The sequence below is a fragment of the Stegostoma tigrinum genome, chromosome 25 (assembly GCF_030684315.1).
Source record: "Stegostoma tigrinum isolate sSteTig4 chromosome 25, sSteTig4.hap1, whole genome shotgun sequence".
In the NCBI taxonomy this organism is placed as follows: domain Eukaryota; kingdom Metazoa; phylum Chordata; class Chondrichthyes; order Orectolobiformes; family Stegostomatidae; genus Stegostoma; species Stegostoma tigrinum.
Genome location: NC_081378.1, coordinates 4,794,113 through 4,817,828, shown reverse-complemented (window position 1 = coordinate 4,817,828; position 23,716 = coordinate 4,794,113). Strand labels below are relative to the sequence as shown.

The window sequence follows — 23,716 nt, the reverse complement described above, 5'->3', positions numbered from 1 at the left end:
TATGTTAAATTCTGTGTTGGTTTTGTTCATTAAATGTTTTTCCAGCCCTTCACACTGTCACTAGATGGAGCACTAAGCTCAAGAATAGTGAGCTTGCATTTACACTTTGTCCTTTAGAATATTCCACTACACTTCTCATTCCACAGATTAGTTTGGCATCTAGTATGCAGAGTCAGAAAAGCAACCTTCAGTGCATTGGTTACAATTCAAAGTTGTTGCTGACTTTCAAGATGTCTCTGTCCTTTGGCATTCAAATTGGTCTCAGTCACTGTGACTTAATTAATGTACTTAATGAAGTAAATTGAACACTAACATACAATTAAATTGAAATATTATTTCTTTCATCAGGAATCCCATTGTTTCATCAACAGAGATGGAGAGAAAGATGCATGGCCGAAAGCTGATCCGTGTCTCCCAACTGCGTTCAAAACTTGCAAATGAAAAGCTAGAGGACACAGATTGGGTTACCTTTGCAGTTATCGTTAAGAAAATTACACCGCAAAGTTCTAACAATGTATGTATGGTATCTGAAAATGGTTCAATATTTGAAGATATGTTTAACTTCCTGTAATTAGCTTACATATTACAACAGTGGATTGATTTTGTGAAACATAATCCTTCCACTCGATTCTTAATTGTAAAGATTATTGAGGAAAATAAGTTACCGTGGTGTATGGGATAACTTAGTTGTGGATAGAAGATTGGTAGTAAATAGAGAACGGAGAATTAGCATAAATAGGTCACTTTCTGGTCGGCCAGATGTAATGAGTGATGTGTCACAGGAACCAGTACTGGGGCCTCACATTTTACAATTTGTATAAATGACTTAGATGAAATAATCGAAGCTGTGATTGCTAAATTTCATGATGACAAAGACAGGAAAGTAAATTATGAAGAGAACGTGAGGCTACAAAGGGATTTAGATAGTTTAAGTGAATGGACAAAGATCCTATCAAAATCTTCCAAGATATAAACAGCAAAGACTGGATAGATAAAGATAAAATATTTCCACTGGTTGGAGATTCTAAATCTATGTTTGAGAATTAGAGCCAGCATATTCAGGAGAGATGTTTGGAAGTAATTCTACGCACAAAGGGTAGGGTAGAGGCTTGGAACGCTCTTCTACAAATGACACTGTTTGCTAGATCAGGTACTAGTGTTAAATCTGAAAAAAGTGCATTTTGTTAAGCAGAGGTATTAAGGGATCTGGGCTAAAGGCAGCTATACGGAGACAGGCCACAGATCAGCCATGGTCTCTTTGAATCGCGGAACAGTACTATCAAAATGTTGAGACCTTGGAGAACTCTGAGGTGCACAGGGATCTGGGTCTCCTGCTTTGTATATCACAAAAGGTATGTGTGTTGGTGCAGCAAGTAATTAGGAAACCTAATAGCATTTCATTGTTTATTGTGAAAGAAATTGACTTAAAAAACACAAGGGAGGTTGTGCTTCAGTAATGTAGAGCATTGGTGGGATCACACCTGGACTAGTGTTCAGTATTGGTCTCTTTATGGAAGAATGTGAATGTGTTGGAAGCTCTTCAGAGAAGACTTGCTAGACTAATCCTGGAATGGACAGGTTGACTTAGAGGAAAGGTTGGATAGCCTGGGCTTGGATATTTGGACCTTGGAAAAGTCAGAGGTGACTTAATTGAAATATATAAGATCCTGAATGGTATTAACAGTGGATGTGGAGAGATTGGTTGGCCTTGAGAGAATCTAGAACTAGGTTGTCACCATCTAAAAATAAGGGGTTGCTTATTTGAGACTGATGAAAAGAACTTTTTTCTTGCAGATGCTCCTGAACCTTTGAAACTCTTATTCAAGAGGTGGTAGAAGCAGAGTGTGAATATTTTTATGACAGTACCAGATAGGTTATTGACGAGCAAAGGGACAAAAGGTTATTGGGTTTAGGCAAGAAAGTGGAGTAATCTGATCAACTATGATCTTGTTGAGTGCCAGGGCAAGCTTGAGGGCCTGATTGACCAAAACCTGCACCTAATCCATTTGTAGCATGAAACTCCCACTTAATATAAGAGCTGTAAGTATAAGTAATATAATTAGCAGTTAACTGATCTTAGCCTGAACTGCTTGCTGAGCACTGCTGTTTGATTCAATCCCTTACATTCAGGAATAATCAGCTAGAGTTAGCACGTCTAATCACTGTCTAATGACTCTTGCTAGATATGCACATGTTTGGACAGGGCTTAATGCATTTTATTGCACAGTGCAGTTGCTTGCAACTGTTTGCTCTGAAAGCTGACAAAAAAAACACAACAAATGAGTATTTGAACCAGCATCTATGGAGACACAGAATGAATTTATAAGTCAGTATCTTTGCACCAAACAGGAAGGTGGACAGTTTTTTTGTATATAGCTAGGGAAAAGGTGGTTGAGATTCAATAATTTCACAAAAGGAATAGCCTGACAAAAGCAATGTTAGTGCAATGACATCCTGAGGAAAAAATTAACTTTCTGCTTTCTACAACAATAATTTCTCTGGCTTATCCATTGTTAGCTAGTTAGTACTAAGTTTAAACTGTACACTGGTGTCCAGGAGGAACTATATTGAGGCTGTACAAAGTGTAGAGCTGGACGAACACATCAGGCCAAGCAGCATCATAGGAGCACAAAAACTGACGTTTCAGGCCTAGACCCTTCATCAGAAAAGGGGCGGGGGAGAGGGTTCTGAAATTAGTAGGGATAGTGGGGGAGGCGGATCAAAGATGGATAGAGGAGAAGAGAGGCAGAGAGGAGCCGGACAAGTTAAAGAGGTGGGGATGGAGCCAGTAGAGGTGAGTGGAGGTGGGGAGGTAGGGAGGGGATAGATCAGTCTGGGGAGGACGGACAAGTCAAGGGGGCGGGATGAGGATAGGAGGAAGGAAATGGGGGTGCGGCTTGAGGTGGGAGGAGGGGATAGGTGAGAGGAAGATCAGGTTAGGCAGGTGGAGACGAGCTGGGCTGGTTTTGGGATGCAGTGTGGGGAGGGGAGATTTTGAAGCTTGTGAAATTCACGTTGAAACCATTGAGCTGCAGGGTTCCCAAGCGGAATATGAGTTGCTGTTCCTGCAACCTTCAGGTGGCATCGTTGAAGCCCAGCTCGTCCCCGCCTCCCTAACCTGTTCTTCTCACCTATCCCCTCCTCCCACCTCAAGCAGCACCCTCATTTCCTTCGTACTAACATCATCCCACCCCCTTGACCTGCCCATCCTCCCCGGACTGACCTATCGCCTCCCCTGCCTCCCCACGTACACTCAGCTCTAGTGGCTCCATCCCCACCTCTTTAACTTGTCTGTCTCCTCTCCACCTATCTTCTCCTCTATTCATCTTTGATCCGCCTCCCCCTATGTCCCTACTAATTTCAGAACCCTCTCCTCCACCCCTTTTCTGATGAAGGGTCTAGGCCTGAAACGTCAGCTTTTGTGTTCCTAAGATGCTGCTTGGCTTGCTGTGTTCATCCAGCTCCACACTTTGTTATCTTGGATTCTCCAGCATTTGCAGTTCCTATTTTCTTTGAGGCTGTACAGATGCATTTAACACTGAACAATACACCATTTCCTGAAGTGATGGGCCAGTACAGGCAATCACCAGATACAAACAGGTTTCATCCTTGAGTACGTTTGCAAGTTGATTTGTATGCAAGTCAGGACGCAGTACAGGACAATATACAATAGCAGATTAGAAATATGAGCAACATTCACATTAAATCTTGAGTATTAATATTAAAATAACCCTGGATAGGGTCTTATTCGTAGTTAGGAGCGTTAGTATGTCAGACATGCACAAATTGGGGGCCATCTGTATTTCAGTTACCACCAATGTATGTTTCTTGTGTGTGTATTTGTAACTAGTTTTCATAAACCTGAAGTTACATTTTTGCAGTAATGTTGAGGTAATATATTTGCTGTTTCAGGGTAAAACATTCAGTATCTGGCACTTAAGCGATCTGCGTAGCAGCAACCTGAATTTATCTCTCTTCCTCTTTGGAAATGTCCACAAAGAGCACTGGAAAACAGAGAAAGGGACTGTTATTGGTCTACTGAATGCCAATCCTATGAAATCCAAGGATGGATCAGATGAGGTGAGTGAACAGAACTTTCCCCAATAAGGCAAATTTAAAGCATTAGGCACTTCTCCTTTTTCTGTATAATTTGATGCTTTAAACATGATGCCAAGCACTCAATTGAGGATGCAAACTTGTTTAGAAAACTTTATTTAAAATAAAGAAACTTTAACAAATTGCATAAAATATTATTTTTACGTTTTTGTTGGAGAGTGATAAAACAGTGTGGATGATTGATCCGTTACAGTCCTTGAAGTTTGCTGCAAGCAATAAGCTTCAACAATTCATATCTGCTCTTTTGTGATTATGGAAGACTATAGGACAGAAAGGGGCCCTGTGGGTGATTGAGTCAACACCAGTCAAAAACAAGCACCTGCCTATTCTATCAGAGATAATGGGAACTGCAGATGCTGGAGATTCCAAGATAATAAAATGTGAGGCTGGATGAACACAGCAGGCCAAGCAGCATCTCAGGAGCACAAAAGCTGACGTTTCGGGCCTAGACCCTTCATCAGAGAGGGGGATGGGGGGAGGGAACTGGAATAAATAGGGAGAGAGGGGGAGGCGGACCGAAGATGGAGAGTAAAGAAGATAGGTGGAGAGGGTGTAGGTGGGGAGGTAGGGAGGGGATAGGTCAGTCCAGGGAAGACGGACAGGTCAAGGAGGTGGGATGAGGTTAGTAGGTAGCTGGGGGTGCGGCTTGGGGTGGGAGGAAGGGATGGGTGAGAGGAAGAACCGGTTAGGGAGGCAGAGACAGGTTGGACTGGTTTTGGGATGCAGTGGGTGGGGGGGAAGAGCTGGGCTGGTTGTGTGGTGCACTGCCACCATGATGCCACCCGAAGGTTGCAGGAACAGCAACTCATATTCCGCCTGGGAACCCTGCAGCCATATGGTATCAATGTGGACTTCACCAGTTTCAAAATCTCCCCTTCCCCCACTGCATCCCTCAACCAGCCCAGTTCATCCCCTCCCCCCACTGCACCACACAACCAGCCCAGCTCTTCCCCCCCACCCACTGCATCCCAAAACCAGTCCAACCTGTCTCTGCCTCCCTAACCGGTTCTTCCTCTCACCCATCCCTTCCTCCCACCCCAAGCCGCACCCCCAGCTACCTACTAACCTCATCCCACCTCCTTGACCTGTCCGTCTTCCCTGGACTGACCTATCCCCTCCCTACCTCCCCACCTACACCCTCTCCACCTATCTTCTTTACTCTCCATCTTCGGTCCGCCTCCCCCTCTCTCCCTATTTATTCCAGTTCCCTCCCCCCATCCCCCTCTCTGATGAAGGGTCTAGGCCCGAAACGTCAGCTTTTGTGCTCCTGAGATGCTGCTTGGCCTGCTGTGTTCATCCAGCCTCACATTTTATTAACCTGCCTATTCTATTCCCATTTTCCAGGACTTGGCCTTGGCATTGCAAGTGCACATGATCATAGAATAGAATCCCTACAGTGTGGAAACAGGCCCTTCGGCTCAACAAGTCCACACCGGCCCTCATAGCACCCACCCAAACCCATCCCCCTATAACCCACCTAGCCTACACGTCTCTGAACACTACGGGCAAGTTAGCATGGCCAATCCACCTAGCCTGCACATCTTTGGACTGTGGGAGGAAACTGGAGCACCCGGAGGAAACCCATGCAGACGTGGGGAGAATGTGCAAGTTCCACAAGACAGTCACCTGAGAGTGGAATTGAACCCAGGTCCCTGGTGCTGTGAGGCAGCCGTGCTAACCACCATGCTACTGTGCCGCCAAAATCCTAAATACAATTTAAATGTTGTTAGAGTCTCTGCCTCTACCACTCTACAGGCAGACTCCATCACACTCTGGGTGAAAAGAAAATCCTCAACTCCCTTTTTTATTGTTTTATTCAGTTTTATTTATATTTAGCCACTCCATAAGAAGAACCAGCAGTGGAGTAATTTTGAATAGCTCTGGTAAGTTATGCTATTCCAGTACATTTCAGTGGCTTCACCCATTCCTATTTTTATGAAACAGGTTTGTCTGTCTGTCGATCACCCACAAAAGATCCTGATCATGGGTGAAGCCTTGGACATGGGAACCTGCCGAGCTAGAAAAAAGAATGGCGATCCCTGTACCCAGATAGTAAACTTGGTGAGTCTGACTTTGTAACTGATTCATCAGCTAATTGTAGTTTACTAATGAGATGTAAATACATAGCCAGTTTTCAACTGGAGTACTTCCTCTGGTTGGTATACCAAAATACATTTCATTCAAACGGATGTTTTGATTTTGTGTTGAATTGAGATAAGAGTACTCCTTGTTTTGGCAATTTGACGAGACCAAGTGGTGCATCGAACCTGTCTCCATTAGATATATTCACCAATGGGACGTGAAGTTGTCTGGTTTTATTTTCACTTTTGTAAAGGAGGAAGATGCTTGCAACATTCTAATGACATGTTACTTGTTCTGCTTGTGTGTAAATAAACCAGAGAGGTAAGGGCTGTGCTTTATATGACAATCTGGGCTGCAGTGGGAGCTGTTGATGCTGTGATGTGCTTTGACTAGTCTCATAATTGCCAACCCGTATTTAAGAGGCAGAATAAATATTATTCCTCAAAACTAAGGATCAGAATTCAGATAATCTTCTTGAAATTTTAATTTTATCAGTAGATATATGTTTGAGGACTTGTAAATGTGTATTTTTATGGCAACAGGATAACTATTCTCATCAATCCACTGTTCTACTTACATCTTTGAAAATGAAAAGCTTTGAAATTTCAGTGTAGGAGAACTCACTCCAGGCAATAGATTAGTAAATTAACAATTAGCAAAGTTGCAAAAGAAGTTGGATTGCTTAAATTGCCCCTGTTATTTTCTCAGAGATGTGATGTTAAGTTTTCATGATGTCTCATTCCTCATGTTTTCTTCCAGTCAGTTATCATTAGCCAGTTTAGTTAACCGGTCAGTTATATGTACACAAAAAGTCGTCATAGTTGTACCAGACCATAGGGCTGCTCTGAGAAAGACAACTGGTGGTGGTTTAACCAAAGGGGCACTATGCATTACGGAAGGGGAGAGGTTAAGAAGGATGTACCTTCGTCGTAACCTCAGCCAGTATGGGAATTGAACCCGTGCTATTGGCATTGGTTGGCTTGCAAAGCAAAGTATTCAAAGATAATAAAATCTGAGGCTGGATGAACACAGCAGGCCAAGCAGCATCTCAGGAGCACAAAAGCTGACGTTTCGGGCCTAGACCCTTCATCAGAGAGGCTAACTGAGCTGTCTGACCTCCACTGAGCAACAGTGCCTTGTATTCTGCAGTACCTTTTAATGTAATGCAGTTGCTAAGGTGCTTAACCAAATATGGCTGAGTGACGTAAGATATGTCAGAAGTCATCTTACATTCAGAAGACCAAAAGCTTGCCCAAAGATGCTCAAAGGAAGGTCCTAAAAGGTGAAAGTGAGATAGAGTCAGAGCAGGGTGGATCGTGGAAAGAATTGCTGAGATTAGGGGCTAGGCAACTGAAGGCACCGCTGTTAGTGGAGCAGTTAAAATCTTCAAGAGAGCAGGCTTAGATGAGTGCAGATGTTTCAGTGTGTTGTGGGCCAGAAGACATTAGAGGAGGGGAGGAGCAAGCCACAAAATGGTAAGCAAATTAGATATGTCAAGTTTAAAACTGACATGTAGTAGATCTGAAATAAATGCCATTTTGTAGAACTTTATCATTATCACTAATTGTCTCTCATAAATATGTTCCAGTCTACTATTGCAGTGCATTATATTGGTGTTGTATGGGCTGTAATGATTATTTAGTTTGACGTTTACATTTGGAAAACAATCATGTACTTTTTAATGAAATAGCAACCAGGCCTATTTTGTGGGCACGCTTGCTTCTAAGTTGGAAGGTTGTAGATTCAAGCAACACTCCAGGACCTAAGCACAAAAATCTGTACTTGACATTCTTGTGCAGTAATGGGGAAGTGCTGCACTGTTGAAGGTAGCATCTTTCCAATTCATCATTAAACCAAGACCTTGTCTGCTTTATTGATCAGATGTAAACGATCCCATGATACTAACTTAGAAGAAAACCAGAGGAGTTATCCTCAATTCTGGACAATATTTATCTCTCAATTAGACTAACAAAAACAGATGATCTGGAATTACTGCATTGCTACTTGGGAAAGCTTTCTTTGTATGAATTGGCTGCCACATTTCCTATTTTACAACAAATGATCCACTTTCATTTGCTGCAGAGAGTCCTGAGATGATGAAAGATGCTATGCAAATGCTACTCATTTTCTTAAAGCAGGCTGTAACAGTTGGAGCTGAAGAGATTTTTATTCTTTATTCTTGGTACTCAGTTTGAATTGGTTCAATTTTATCAACCCAGCAGGTGGTGGCATTGGATTTACTTTTGCTGGAAAAAATATATCATAAGTAATACACGAATGGAGTCATTAGTATTTCCAATAAGGAGAGTGTGAATTTATTTTAGACTTTGCCTAATGTCAACAGTTGCTGCTTTTTAATGTTACCAGTCATATTTTATTGATTTTTAAGTAGGAGCTTGTTTTGCAGCAAGCATGGAATGAGGGAAGTTAAACAAGTGATTAGTTCCCATTCCTAGATGAAGGTTTTCACCCCTGCTTCTTTAATTATATCATTAACTGATATTGAGATAGGCTTAACTTGAACTTTGTCTTTTTACACTAACTTTTTATGTACCATCTGGAATGTACCATCTTTGTTTTTCAGATGGACTGTGAATACTGTGAGTACCATGTCAAGGCCCAGTACAAAAAGCTTAGTGCTAAGCGAGCTGACTTGCAATCCAGCTTCTCTGGCCGCGCTCCTAACAAAATGTGTGGCAAGGGTGGCAGTCTGAAAGAGAGGCTGTGCCAGCAGGGATTCCATTACGGAGGAATAACATCAGCATCATATGCAGCCTCAGTGTAAGAAACTACTTCTCACAGTGATGTTGGTTACAAAATTAAATATTTGTCTGAACAATGATTTCTTTCTCTGGATAAATTATTGAACTGGATTTGTGCTGGATGGAATCATACCTGGCACAGAGAAAGTTGATTGTATTTGTTGGAGATCAGTTGGGCGTCCATGACGTCTTGACCGGAGCTCCTCAGAATAGTGTCCAAGGCGAAACCAACTTCAGCTACTTCATCAATGACCTTCCTTCTTCCATCATAAGGTCAGAGGCAGTGATATTTGCTGATAATTGTACAATGCTCAGCATCATCAGTTGTCCATCTTACACTGTGCAGAAGCCATGATGGAATGTTCCCCACTTGCCTGGATGAGTGCAGCTCCAACAAAACTCAAGGAGTTTTTTTTTATTAAACTCATTCATGGATGTGGGCGCCTCTGGCTAGACTAGACTTAAGAGGGCAGTTAAAAGTCAGTCACATTGCCGCAGGTCTGGAGTCACATAGGCCAGACCAGGTATGAAAGACAGATTTCCTTCCCCTAAACAATATTTATGAACCAGATGGGTTTTTTTGACAATCGACAATGGTTTCATGGTCATCATTGGACTCCTAACTCCAGATCCCTTATTGAATTCAAATTCTACCATCTGGCATGGGGGGGATTTGAACACAAGTCCCCAGAACATTAGTTGAGTTTCTAAAAGAAATAGTCCAGCTATAACACGATTAGGTCATGGTCTCCCCGTTGCTTGAAGCTTTTCACAATCCAAGACAAAGCAACCCGCCTGATAGGCATCATGACCACAAACATTCACTTTTTCCACCACATGCTCGATAGCAGCATTGTGCCCCATCTACAAGATAAACAGCAGAAACTCACCGAGGCTTCTTAGACAGTACCTTCTCGTTTACGTGACCACTACCATCGAGAAGGACAGGGGCATCAGATAAATGGAAACACCGCCATCTGCAAGTTGCGCTCCAAACCATTCCCCATTCAGTCCTGAAACTCCATCCATGAATAGTATTGTGAATGAATTAAAATGAATATGCTGTGTAAGTTGGGCTAAGGATGGAAATAGAAACTGACCATAATAAAAACCAAAAGAACTGCAGATGCTCTAAATCGGGAACAAAACCAAAGTTGCTGGAACAACTCAACAGGTCTGGCAGCATCTGTGAAGAGAAAAACAGAGTTAATGTTTTGAGTCCAGTGACTCCTAGAACTGGTTCCAGTTCTGAGGAGGGGTCACCAGACCCAAAACATTAACTCTTTTTTCATTCACAGATGCTGCCATACCTGCTGAGTTTTTCCAGCAGCCTTTTTTTTGTTATAGAAGCTGACCTTGTCAGTGATACCCACATTCTGTGAACTACATACAAGCAAGTTGATTTAGCTGCTATATGGTGCTGCCATGTTTTCAGTTCGCACTGGGGAGAGCAAGACCAGACAAAAAGGGTGAGAAAAGACCATCAGGATGGTGTACAACAAGTTACACAATTTCTATCTTTCTAACTATCCAAACCCAACTCCTCCACCCCAAAGTATCTTTTGAAAGCCTACAATATCTTCTGATGTAACTGATGTCAAATTCTCTGTTTGATAATGCTGCAATGAAGTGCTTTATTGTGTTAAAGGCACTACGTTCATGCAAGGTGTTATGCAGGCACCCCAGGAACAATTTGATTAATCCTCTGCCACATTCTAATAGTTTCTAATCAACCTGTTCAAAAATGTTATTGCATACCTCTGCAGCAAGTGCAACTTGAAGCCTGACCCCTTAGATCAAAGGTAGAGTCACTATGTTGCACCACAATATCCCTGTGCCTCATGTTCTAAATGATTGCAACTCCCCTTGAAACCCATGAAGTCCTCATACTTGCTAATAAATTGACAGGTTATCATTTGTAGCTAAGAGTACTATAAACTATTCAGACTCATCGTTCAGTGGACTGCGACCGAGGAGGAAAAATATAGATCATCAATATCTGTGTGCTATACTTACACTTTAAATGTGTATCCTCTAACTCTATGATCTCACATAAGTACAATAATCGGGTTGAATGAAATCCTTTCAGTTAACCAATGGGTATTATTTTCTTTTCTGAGCTGAAAACTATAACATGAGTGCCAGAGCAGGCAGCAGCTTTCTTGTGTGATCTTTGATAGTGGCTGTTAAGCATTGTAATTTTGCTGAATACCAGCATGGGTGCTGTTCACAAAGTATCACTGATCACGATCAAGATTAGAAAAGTCTTTGCGATAAAAGCACCATGAGGTAAATTGTGATGGCCTGAATGCTTCTTTCTAACTGAGCAGCATAGTGTGCAGGAAATAAAACGTGAGATCCTCTAGCTTCAATCCATTCCCTTAAGGACCAAAACGATTTAATAGCATTTCATTAAATCTTTAATAATAAATGCTTCTTGCTTGTGATTGAAGCAGCTGAAGCCATATTCAGTGACTTTTTTAAATTTGGTTTGTCCATACACAAATGGGGAAATAAAAGCAAATCTATACTTGACAAAGAATGCAAACTGAAATGCTTTTTAAGGTCATAAGTTCTTTTGGTTTTAATTTCAAGTTAATAACAGTTTTTACAGTTGACTTTTGTTTCTTTTTGTTTTCACAGTAGAGCAGCAGGCCCTAAGAAAAGTGTTCAGACGACCCTGACGCACATGGTAGTGAAAGGAGCAGATGATATTGTCAGAGAAACTAAAAAGAAGATTGGTAACGTGAGATAGAATTATGAAGTTTTACTATAAAGGGCATAGCACTCTTGCAAGAGAAGAACTTAATGTACACTTTCCAGAAATAGAGAGCAAAAATAAGCTGCAAAAAGCGTTTTTTTGTCGAAGAGAGGATAATCCGTTTTTGAGCAATGTCTGGAAGCACTGTGTCTGATCTCTATGATATGAACATTATGATCAGGACAAAGAGTTCAAGAAGGATCAAATTACTGCAGGTGCTGGAATCTGTATTGAAAACAACAAATGCTGGTGATTTCATGGAGAGAGAGCCAGCTAACTATCCACATCCATCTCCACCCCATCACTTCCAGTCCCCCATCCCATCCCCCAACTATAGCATTAAGTGCTGCACCCTCTACACTTAGGCTCTGATGAAGAGTCATCTAGACTCAAAACGTGTGGATGCTGTCTGACCTGCTGTGATCTCCAGCATTTGTTATTTCCAGTTCAAGGAGAAGGTATACTGATCATTTCCAGAGCAACTAAGGTTTGCTTTTCAGATGTGACGTTAAACAAAAGCCTTGGCTGCCTCCTCAGGTAGGCAGTCCAGGTCTCGCACGATGTGGTAGAAGAGCAGGGGAGTTCTGCCTTAGTGTCCTGACCAAACTTTATCCCTCAATTGACATCCCTAGTCATTATCTCATTGTTGTTCATGGGAGTTTGCTGTGTGCAAATTGAGACAACAAACTCTCGACCTTGCCGAAGGCACCTGTGTCTGACAACAAAGTTCTTATTTTCAAACAAACCTTTCTAGCAGAAAAATCCTGTTTGCAGAAGATGACATTTTTTAAAATGGAAAACATAAACGTTGATCGTAGCTTGTCTTGTGAATCAGTCTATATGTTCCTTAAAAGTGTCCACAATTCCTGTATGCAAGTAAATCAATTAGGGAAGATATTGAGGCAGAAAGAGAAAATATTATAGTTCTACAAGACTTTTGTCCCACTAACACTTAGCACTCACCATAGCCAAAGATATCAGAGTCCAAATTTGATCAGGCTGGTATGTTGAGTAACTTAGATCAAAAGAATGAATGAAACCAGGAACAAGGTTGAGAATGCAATTTTCTTGAGCAAAGTGAATTCCGCCTTCCATCGCATCACTTTTATTTGGCTGCCACTTAGGTTATCTACTTTGCCTCCTTATATTGAATGAACCTGAAGTGTTTTGTGCCAGCACTAATGTCAGTCTCAGCCTGTTTATGATAAACGGAATGTTCCAAATCTAGAGGAGGCTGTCGGGGAAGGGCCATTAGAATTAGGCATTTTAAAAAAAGAGCTGAATTGGGAAGCACGCAAGAATTAGGGAATTAGAGTCATAGAGTAACAGCGAGTTTTGAGAAGATTTGTAGCCCAGGTTGAGTTTCTGGATGTGAGTTTGCTCGCTGAGCTGGAAGGTTAGTTTTCAGACGTTTTTGTCACCATTCTAGGAAACATCATCAGTGAGCCTCCGACGAAGCACTGGTGTTATGTCCCGCTTTCTATTTATCTGGTTAGGTTTCCTTGGGTTGGTGTCATTTCCTGCGTTGCTGATGTCATAGAGTAATATAGCATGGAAACAGGTCTTTTGGCCCAAACTGACTGTTTTATTTTTCAACATCCTATAAAACACTTTAATATTCAATGTTATTTTGATGTTCTAAAGTGTAAATAATAACTCTGAAGTGTCATAAGTCACTAGTAGATTTTCTGTGGAATTACAGCAATTGCAAATGGGAAAGTGGTGGCAGGCTGCTCAGAAGATTTCAAGGATTTAATGGAAATGCCTACAGTTGGAGCCCTTAACCTAAAGAAACACTTAAGCAAGGTGCCTATGAAAGGTCAGCTTGCCACTTTTATTCTTCTTTTAATGAAACCTTTTTGTCTGAAAAGCTCAGTGATCAACACCATCCCCCTCAAAACTGTAGTAATACTTACACCAAATGTCTCTCAGCAGTTCAAGAAGGCAATTGACCAACTTTAAACAATCAGTACAATTGAGCAAGTTGTCATTCATTGTTACTTGATTTTACAGGCAAACCAGTTAATAATGCACAGTCAGGACCTTCCATTCTGTCGATATCTGCATCTGAATTATTAAAGCAGCAACAACGTAAAATGTTAGAATCACGTAAAAAAAGAAAGGAAGAGTTACAAAAGAGGTACTGTTGACAGGCCAATAGTTGGACTGAGCAATATAAACTATACATTTATTTGTTAACTAGCTTTTTCTTTTGAACTTATTAAATGAAAGTTAAAATTTTATGGTAAGATTTTTGATATAGTGAAAAATATCAGAATGTAATAAAGAGTCTTAGCAGTGTAATGATTCTAGAAAATGCTTCAGTGTAATTTTTGTTTTGAGTGACTGTTATGGATTAGTCCGTTACCTAACCGATACCATAGTATGCCACACACAGCTAACAGTTAGTTTGGTTAATTTTATCACTCACAGTGAAGCACATACAGGGGGAGGGCATCAATTGGATTCTTACCTGTGTGCCTAATGACATTTATTGACTCGAGTTGAATGGTGTCAGGAAATACATATCTGTAATGTTATACTCTGAATAAATCTGTCCGAGAAATAATGGCTGACTTTCAATTGTTCCTTCATCCACTAAGCATCAGGAGTATTACAAAATTTACAATCATAATGAAACTTCTTCCTCCAGGTTTATGCAGAGCAAAAGTGAAAGTACCAGTCATGCATCTGGGCCTGGAGGGTTGTCTTCTCTCTCATCACCTAAAGTTGGAGCAGAGTTTCCAAAGGAGCAGAAATTGGCAGCAACACCACAGTCACCAAAACTCGGCAGAGGCTTTGCTGAAGGCGAGGATATCCTATTTTTCGATACATCACCACCTTCAGCACCAAAATTGAGCCCTAGTACAGATCCCAAAAAGGTAAATTCTACCATTCTTGTGCACTTAAATATAGCTTATACCCACTATTGTCATCTATCAGTGAGCGGACCTTGTTGCTGTATTATCTTGAAAGTATATATGTTTTTATTTAAAATGATTGACTGTCTAACATCTCCTTTAAGTTTAGGAAATGGCACTTTGAGTTCAACTAATTCATATACTGCATTTTAAACTCTGAGCATATCCAATATCAAATATGGCATGTTTTTCTCTGACAGTAGAGATCTGAGACAGAACCTTACATATACTGTTTGTGTGAGGGTTTTTTCTTTGTTATTTTCGATTCTACACTGTGCTGATCTCATCATCAATGCGTGACTGGCTTGATGGAAGTCTAGCTTAAGACACATTTATTTTTCTCTCATTTGCCTGCCTTTACTTCCCTGTCCAACAATGCTTTATCTCTCTAATTTCCTTTAATTTCATTAATATTAGTCAGACTAAAATATGTGAATATTGGAGGTTCCCCAAATGAAGTATTTAATCATTTGGAACCAAGTTGTATTAATGATGGGCCCCAGTTTTATCCCTGCTCAATGTAATTCAAGTTAGCTGACCACAACCTGGTGTAATTATCCACAAAGCTCCTGGATGGCAACAACTGCCATGAAGCCCACTGCTGATGCTGTATGCAACATGATTTCTTGGATAACTGCATGACGATTGGGATTGACTGTAATGTTCCTCTGACTCCACAAAGAGCACTAATGAAATATACTATTCAAGCACAAATTATCCAAGACAAAATGATCCCTTCAAGAAGGGTTTAACAATTGAAGGCTGATGCCTCAAGTTACAATCAAAAGTGTACTTGTTATTTTAAGCCATTAGCTACTTGTGCAAGTAGGGCATTCGCTCCTATTTTCTCCGTGCCCTGTAAACTTGTCGTCTCCAATCCTGATTCTTTTCTTATTAACTTACATCTGCTAACTGTTTACTGACCTGTCAATGCCAAACGGTTGGCTAAAACCCATAACTAAATTTTCAATTTACATTCTAGTTACTATGACAAACAAGAATTATCACTAGATTCGGCTTTGTGTTATTTTCTAGATGGCAGCTATCATTAAGTTACATAAAAAAGGTGAAATTCTGACAAAGGAGGATCCCAATAGTGTGAAGAGGAAACTGTCCAACACAGGAGAAACCCCTGTGAGGATGTTGGAGCGTATAGAGAAAAGTCTATCTTCCACACCTGGTGAGTTGCAGCTGAGAGACATTCAGAACCTGTTGTCCGCTATCCTTTGATTTCTCTTCAGAATAGTCAAAATGAAGAGTGTTGCAAAGTTATTTTGCTCTGCCAGCTCCTGATGGTTTTCTAACATTTGATATTTTCCCTATAATGTTAACAGTTAAGCCAGCTTTTTTTATTTTAAGTAAAAATCTTACTTTAAATTGCCAGATGTTATTGATGGCACTGGGCTTACCATGAGAATTAAATGTATCTTTTAAGGAAGAAACCTTCACACAATTATGGAGTGAGACTGCTGAGGTTACTGTTCAAAAAAGATGACAGAAAATTAATGAAACTCAGAAAAGGAGATGGTAGTATCGTCCATTTAGGTGTACGAAATGATCAGACGTATAGATAGAGTGGACAGCGAGAGACTTTTTCCTAGGGTGGAGGTAGCTATTACGAGGGGGTATCGTTTTAAATTGAGTGGAGGTAGATATAGGGGAGATGCCAGAGATGGGCTGTTTACTCAGAGACTGGTAGGCCTGTGAATGCATTGCCAGAGAGGGTAGTGGAACCGGCCTCATTAGGGGCATTTAAATGGCTATTTAGATAGGCATATGGATGATAGTATAAGGTAGGGGTGAAGGTTAGATAGATCTTAGGTTTGGGGTAAAAGTTCAGTGCAACATCGTGGGCTCGGGGGTCTGTACTGTTCTATGTTCTAATGTCACTCTGCAGGCACAGATTCCAATTCTACTGTGTTGGGTGGTGGAACTTACATCCAATTAACAAATTTGTAGTTAGTATTAGTAACGGTGAATATAACAACATCAATGGTCATACAAACCCATTTAGTTCACTTATGTCTTTTAGGGCAGCCTATCTGCTGTCCTTAACCAGTACGGCTTACGTGTGACTCTAGAGCCACAGCAATGCCGATGAATGAAGCGTGCTGCTGATTTCGGTGTCACTTAGGGATGATTGACAAATGCTGATCTTGTCAGTGATGTCCACAACCTGTGAAAGAATAAAGAATTTCATGAATAGTCCCCTTCTATGCTGGGGGGATGATTCTAAACTAATTTCAAATTGGGGATTGAGCATGGAGGAGATAAGACTGATGTAACCAGGTAACAACTCACAGAATCATAAGCTCGCTGACTTTAACTGTGTGATTGGTATTCAATTTATATTCCTTTCCTAAAGGCATCGATTTGCCTCGAATTTGACTTCTTACTTAAAGGCCTTGCTTCATATATCAGTAATCTTTGTGAAAGCAGAAGATCATCTCACTACATGAAGGATCTGTGATTGTAATGTAGTCTAGTTAGCTTACATTGCATATCTTGCTGTGGTAAATTGATTCCTTCCCTCCAAATTTATCTTCAATTTATCTTGTTAATTTTCAAGTAGACTTTTTCCCAACCCAGAATTGATTTTGATATTTTTTGCTACATTCGTATTACCACTAAGATCCAGTTGAAAGTTGGTAAATGGCAGCTGCTTGAGATTTTGAGTCATGTTTCATACCAGTAAATGCAGCTGAAAGCAATGGGGAAGAATTATTAAAGAATACTGGTCCAAAATTACCAGATAAATGAGCTGTTATCAGACAAACCAGTATTAAGCAGCCTGTCAAAGAGCAAACACTGATTCAAAAGTAAATTAAAATGCAGCTGAGGGGGAAAATTGACTGAAAATTTTCTGAAGAAGGGTCCAGACCCAAAACATCAGCTTTCCTGCTCCTCTGATGCTGCCTAGCCTGCTGTGTTAATCCAGCTCTACACCTTGTTATCTCAGGTCTCCAGCATCAGCTGTTCCTATTAACTCAAAATTACAACAGATTGTTTCCTCACAACTCCTGCCATCGTAAGAAATTCTCCCAGCAGTGCCTTACATTCTTGTCAAATCAATTTTCTTAACCATTAATTGTACTGATCTCTACCTGCCAAATCCACATTCCATTCAATTGTTCCAAATCCTGACAGTCAAATCAAAGTAGTTCAATCATGAGTCATGTCAGCCCCCACACTAGATTTTGCACATAGTTTCAGGAATGAAAAGTCTGAATAGTTACCATTACATTGCTTTAATGACCAGCTTCATTGTTCCAACATTTTTTACATAATGCTTTTAACACAATGTCCCCAGGAGTGTGCTCAAGCAAGGTGTGATAAGGAGATATTGAGTCAGACGGCCAAAATATAGATTTCAAGGAGCATCTTAAAAGAGAAACAAGTATTGTGTGGCGGAGGTGGATTTCAGAGATGAGGATTACGTTATAAACCTATTAATAATTTTATGAGTCTACCCAAGGCAAATTTGCATTCTAAACTTACTGTGCTTTACATTTATAACTTGAGAAATGTTGTCTAGACCAGGTACATTTTTAGTCAATAGATAAATACCAAAAACTTATCCGCTATCCAAATGGAAATGAACCATTTTGCTTCTAGCTTTGGATAATACATCAAGACAGAAAACCAACTTTGTATTTTTACTTAATATGGATCTGCATCAAAATATTGTTTGCATTGTACTGTACATTGTGCAGTCCTAAAATGTGTTGGAAAGTGATAAATGTTGAATTATAAAAAGACAACAATAGAAATGATTATTTGATAGTACAGACTCTGTACATTGTTTAAAAGAGTCAGGAAGTTGAAGCTCTTTACGTTGCACTGGTCAAGATTGAAATGCAAGAAACCAAATTTGGAAAAGTAACAAAAATTTATACAGCATGAGAGTGGAGTTCTGTTTGGTTGGCATGGAGATGCAAACCACTATTAACAGTCAACCTTCATTTACTAATTGAACTCAGGCCAAGTAGCTACAGTTATTGCTATGGAGTATGCAGCAGGGACTGTCTCTTTCCTCATTGAAAAAGCTGCAGAGAATAGACAGCTACTGTAAGAAAGGGGTCTTATGTGTGAATATGTGTAGGTTCTAGCACCATCTGTTGTGCAATTCCGAACACACTCGGGATTATTTATTAAATGCTGTCACAATATTAGAAGGAAGAAGAAAAACTGATTTGTTTTCAAATTATTCAATGTTTGCGGGGGGCTGAGAAAAAGTGAAAAAAGTTAATCTTGTTTTTCTTGGCCATGCCCATACCGCATTGGTTATGTGAGAAGCGGCGTGCCACATGTAATAATATTGCTAACCTCAAGTATGGAGCCACATCAACAACGCCATACCCTTAGTGATGGAAGAAACCACTAAAGTAAATATTGCTTAAGGGTTTACTTGACTCATGAGTATTTGAATGTTTCCATTTCTCAAGTCAATCTTTTTCCTTTAATTTCAGTGTTTCAGGATGTTCACATAGCCTTTAGCATCACCTGAGGTATCATGAATGATGCTAATTATAGAGATGACATGGTTTATTCATTATGTTACTACAATACTAAATTCAGTAGCAGCAAAGTTTTCGAAAAGTAATCAGCCACAACACCTGCTGTCTTCCAGTTTTCCTAAAAGAGCAGTGGTATTCACCAAAGAATGAAACCGTATCCTGCTGGGGCTTGACATTTGACTTTTCCCCCGCCCCAGGCCCAGATATTTATTCATCACCTTGTGTGTGGTAGTGTTGAAAGATCACACAATATTTCTGCTCCAAGCGAGAAGTGCATATTCCTACATATGCTGAATTGTTGAAAGCAATGCTAAAATAAATAAACAATATTTGCTTCTGGGCAGGAGTTAATTTTATGCCTGGGTGCTCATGTACGTTTGTTTTCACTGCTGTCCAGCAGTTATTTGTTGACATGCTCCCATTTTATCTGAATTTTCTTATTGAACTTTAATGTAGTTACAAACTAAAAAGCTTCTCACATGTGTGATAGAATTTTTTTAAGCTATTCACGACAATTGAATATTCTGTTTTCTTTAACTCAAATAATTCATGTTTTTGTGTGCTGACCTGTTTTGATTGAAGTGTAGTACTGTGCTTTCAGATTTCATTGCTTCACCCTACCACACACCTGTACTGTTAGAAGTATGTCCCAAGCTGTTTATCTTTACGTCTGCCTTTTCTCCTGTCCTCATTTCTGATTGTTACTCCATGGACCCCTGTGGTTTGCTGTTTCTTTGAGTGGGGTGGCTTTCTAGGAAAGCCTGTTTTCCTTTCCAGGAAAGCTCCTGTTTTCACCTCCTACCGTTGGGCATACCGGAAGCATTCGCAGGATGAAAATCAACCTTTTTGGCCATGTTGTAAATACACCTTACACGGCCAGTGAGACCTAATGTGCAGCATGAACCCAAAGTATCTTGGCCAGATGCAGGCACACTACTCACTGTGACACATGGCTTCCTCCGTTTATTTGCAGAAATTTGCTATAATACAATATTTAATTGCACTCCAAATCATGATTGTGGTTAAAAATCAGCTGTGTACATAACTGCCTCAAGTAATCAGTCCTTGGGGATTAAGTCACTGATGGAGATGGCATTCAGAATGAGTGTGTGCCATGTGAGATATCAGGAAGTAAAGTCAGTAATGTCATGAGAAACATCTGTCCCACAGAAGAATTGAAATTTGCTGGGAGATGCAAGCAAAAGTATTCCTTAACTCTACAAGGATATTTGCAAGGCTTTTTTTTTAAAAATTGTCTTTGGAAATGAGCATTCCTGGCTAGGCCATTAACATAGAACATTACAGCACAGTACAGGCCCTTCGGCCCTCGATGTTGTGCCGACCTGTCATACCGATCTCAAGCCCATCTAACCTACACTATTCCATGTACGTCCAAATGCTTATCCAATGACGCCTTAAATGCACCTAAAGTTGGCGAATCTACTACCGTTGCAGGCAAAGCGTTCCATTCCCTTGCTACTCTCTGAGTAAAGAAACTACCTCTGACATCTGTCCTGTATCTTTCACCCCTCAATTTAAAGCTATGCCCCCTCGTGCTCGCCGTCACCATCCTATGAAAAAGGCTCTCCCCAACCACCCTATCTAACCCTCTGATTATTTTATATGTTTCAATTAAGTCACCTCTCAACCACCTTCTCTCTAATGCAAACAGCCTCAAGTCCCTCAGCCTTTCCTCGTAAGACCTTCCCTCCGTACCAGGTAACATCCGAGTAAATCTCCTCTGCACCCTTTCCAAAGCTTCCACATCCTTCTTATAATGCGGTGACCAGAACTGTATGCAATACTCCAAGTGCAGCCAGAGTTTTGTACAGCTTCACCATAACCTCTTGGTTCCGGAACTCGATCCCTCTGTTAATAAAAGCTAAAACACTGTATGCCTTAACAGCCCTGTCAACCTGGGTGGCAACTTTCAAGGATCTGTGTACATGGACACCGAGATCTCTCTGCTCATCTACACTAATAAGAATCTTATCATTAGTCATTGTTTATTGCTCATTTCTAAAGTCCCTGGGGAAGTTGATAGTGAGCGCTCTTCTAAAACTGTTGCACAGGAACAAGAGTCTGATTTTTATCATCACTTAAATCATGGTTGGTAATCTAACTCACTTCCAATTTCCTGCACCACTTCCATGCCCCTTGATGTTGTTAGTCTTGCAAAATCTAGCAATTCCTGTCTTGAGTATGTTGCATGTTTGAGCTTCCACAGTAGAGAATTCAAAAGCTTCACCACCCACTAAGTGAAGAAATTCATCCTCATCTCAGCCTTAAAAGTCTTGCCTTTTTTTTCCCAGAAATTATATCTCTTGGTTTTACAATCATCCGCTGGGGGAAACATGCTTTTTACATCTACCCAGTCATGTCCCATAAGAATTTTTTTAGTTTTCACTGCAATCGCTTATCATACTCCAAACCAATAAAGATTATAAGCACAGTCGTTTCGTATCTTCCTCATAAGACATTCTGTCTATCCCAAGGATTAGTGGTGAACCTCCATTGTGCTCTTTTTAGGCAAATATATACTACCTTAGAAAATGATACCAAAACAGTGCACAATACTCCAGATCTGGTATCACCAAGACTTTTTACAATTGCAGTAAGACATCAATACTCTGTACTCCTATTTCTAATTCTAATTCTTTACTTTTGTATCCAAATCACCTTGCCATGAAGGCCAGTGTACCATTTGCCTTCCTAAGTATGTGCGACACCGACATGCTAGCATTTAATATTGTATGAACAAGGACACCAAGTCCAGACTGCCACTACCTCCCAGCACCACTGTCCATCTAAGAATTGTGTCTTTGTTTTTTTTGCAATAAAGCAGATAACTTCATACTAATGGCAAATCGAATATATTCTTGCCCATTCACTTACTTTGCCCATATAGTGTCAGTGCACCCACAGTGTAATGTCCTGGACTTACAACCCGGTGACAGTGAAGGAATGCTGCTATAACCTAAGTTAGAATGATGTGTGGCTTAGAAGGAAGCTTGCACGTTATGGATTTCCTATTCATCTGCCCTTGCTGTAGGCCTTGCAGGTCACATGTTTGGAAGATGCTGTTGAAGCAGTTTGGACAGGTTGCTGCAGTGCATCACTGCTGCCACAGTGCGTTAGTGGTGGAGAGGATGAATTGTTTTACGTTGCTGGTTGCGCTGCCGGTCTTGATGACCGCTTTGTCTTAGATTCTGTTGATCTCCTTTAGTGTTGTTGGAGCTGAACTCATGCAGACAAGATGGAGAGTATTCCCTTCCCTACCTGTACCTTGTCAGTGCTGGGCAGACTCTAGGGAGCTAAGTGATGAGTTACTGGTTGCAAATTTCTGGCTTGCTGTTTTAGATATGATATTTGTATGGTTAATCCAGTTCAATTTCTGGACAACAGTAAGCCCCAGGATGCTGCTGATAGGGGAATTCAGTGATGGTGATGCCATTGCATGTCAAGAGGAGATGATTAGATTCTTTCTTGATTAGTTGGCTCTTGTCATAAATGTTACTTACCACTTGCCCAAGCCAATCTGTGTAGTGGCAGATATCACCATTGAGACACAAAATCCGACAGAATGTAAAAACTTATTGGAAGAGAAATCAAGAATTGTTCAGGCCTCTGATAAACTGTTCTTAGCAGTCTTGCAGCACAGAAACCTTTAGGGGTTTAATTGGCTCTTCAGTGTGTACTGGTCATGTAATGTAGATCATCATAAATGGGGTAAGTAACTCAGACACTTTAAAACATAAAATTATTCATCTCTTTACACAGTTTTATGTGAAGCTTCTTAGTGCCCAAACATCTTTCAAAAACTCTCTCTCTACAGATGAGGGAGATGATGAACCAACTTTAAAGAAGCACCGTGCACAGCTGGAGTACCTGGACTCAGAAGAGTTTCAGAAAATACTGAATGCACGATCGAGACATGTTGGCGCAGTGCAAGAGGTGTGGCCAGTCTGTCTCTGTCTCTCATGTCTAACTGCAGGACTGTACACTGTGGCTTAATTGTGGTTTATGTTCAGGCCATGCATTTCTTGTTAAAACTCCACTGACTAATCATATAATGGCAGTCTGTGTTCCACTCTAAAGAGACAAGGAACTTAATCATATTTGCTTTTGCAACATTTCATGGAAGGCATTTATAATCTGGCACAGAAACGCCACTTAACTCAGACATCTTGCAGGCTATAAAATGCACATTTGCAAAAAACTCAGGACACGAAGAAATTGCTCAATGTGTACACCTACTACAGCCCATCAACATTATTGAACTTGTATCTCTGAAACTAAAAGTTCAGATCAGTCCTTTAGAATTGAGCAGTAATATCGGTACAAGGAAGGAAATGAGTGACGTTTTTAAGCACCTTATCATTTGTTAGTTGCAGACCTTTCTTCATGTGCATTTAAATGAAGGATCGTGAAAAGTTCAGTTGTAATTCTGCCCAAAAATGTTCATAAACTTCATAAGATTGTGGTACTTAGCTTAACACAATAAAGATATCCGTTGGATTTTGTGACAGAAAACCGGAGTGCATATATTTAAAAGAT

At 40.5% G+C, this 23,716-nt stretch overlaps 1 protein-coding gene across 4 annotated transcripts in view; it reads left to right on the top strand.

The window, feature by feature from the left end:
• The window catches only part of mcm10 (minichromosome maintenance 10 replication initiation factor), a 57,130-nt gene that overhangs the window by 13,801 nt on the left and 19,613 nt on the right, over window positions 1-23,716 (top strand). For all 4 annotated transcript variants that reach the window (XM_048553707.1, XM_048553708.2, XM_059654829.1 and 1 more), the window contains 10 exons: window positions 349-514; window positions 3,913-4,080; window positions 6,061-6,177; window positions 8,783-8,979; window positions 11,604-11,701; window positions 13,424-13,540; window positions 13,735-13,861; window positions 14,375-14,603; window positions 15,678-15,822; window positions 22,995-23,113. In XM_048553707.1, the coding sequence (XP_048409664.1) occupies window positions 349-514; window positions 3,913-4,080; window positions 6,061-6,177; window positions 8,783-8,979; window positions 11,604-11,701; window positions 13,424-13,540; window positions 13,735-13,861; window positions 14,375-14,603; window positions 15,678-15,822; window positions 22,995-23,113 (1,483 nt within the window). The remainder of the gene's footprint in view (window positions 1-348; window positions 515-3,912; window positions 4,081-6,060; window positions 6,178-8,782; window positions 8,980-11,603; window positions 11,702-13,423; window positions 13,541-13,734; window positions 13,862-14,374; window positions 14,604-15,677; window positions 15,823-22,994; window positions 23,114-23,716) is intronic.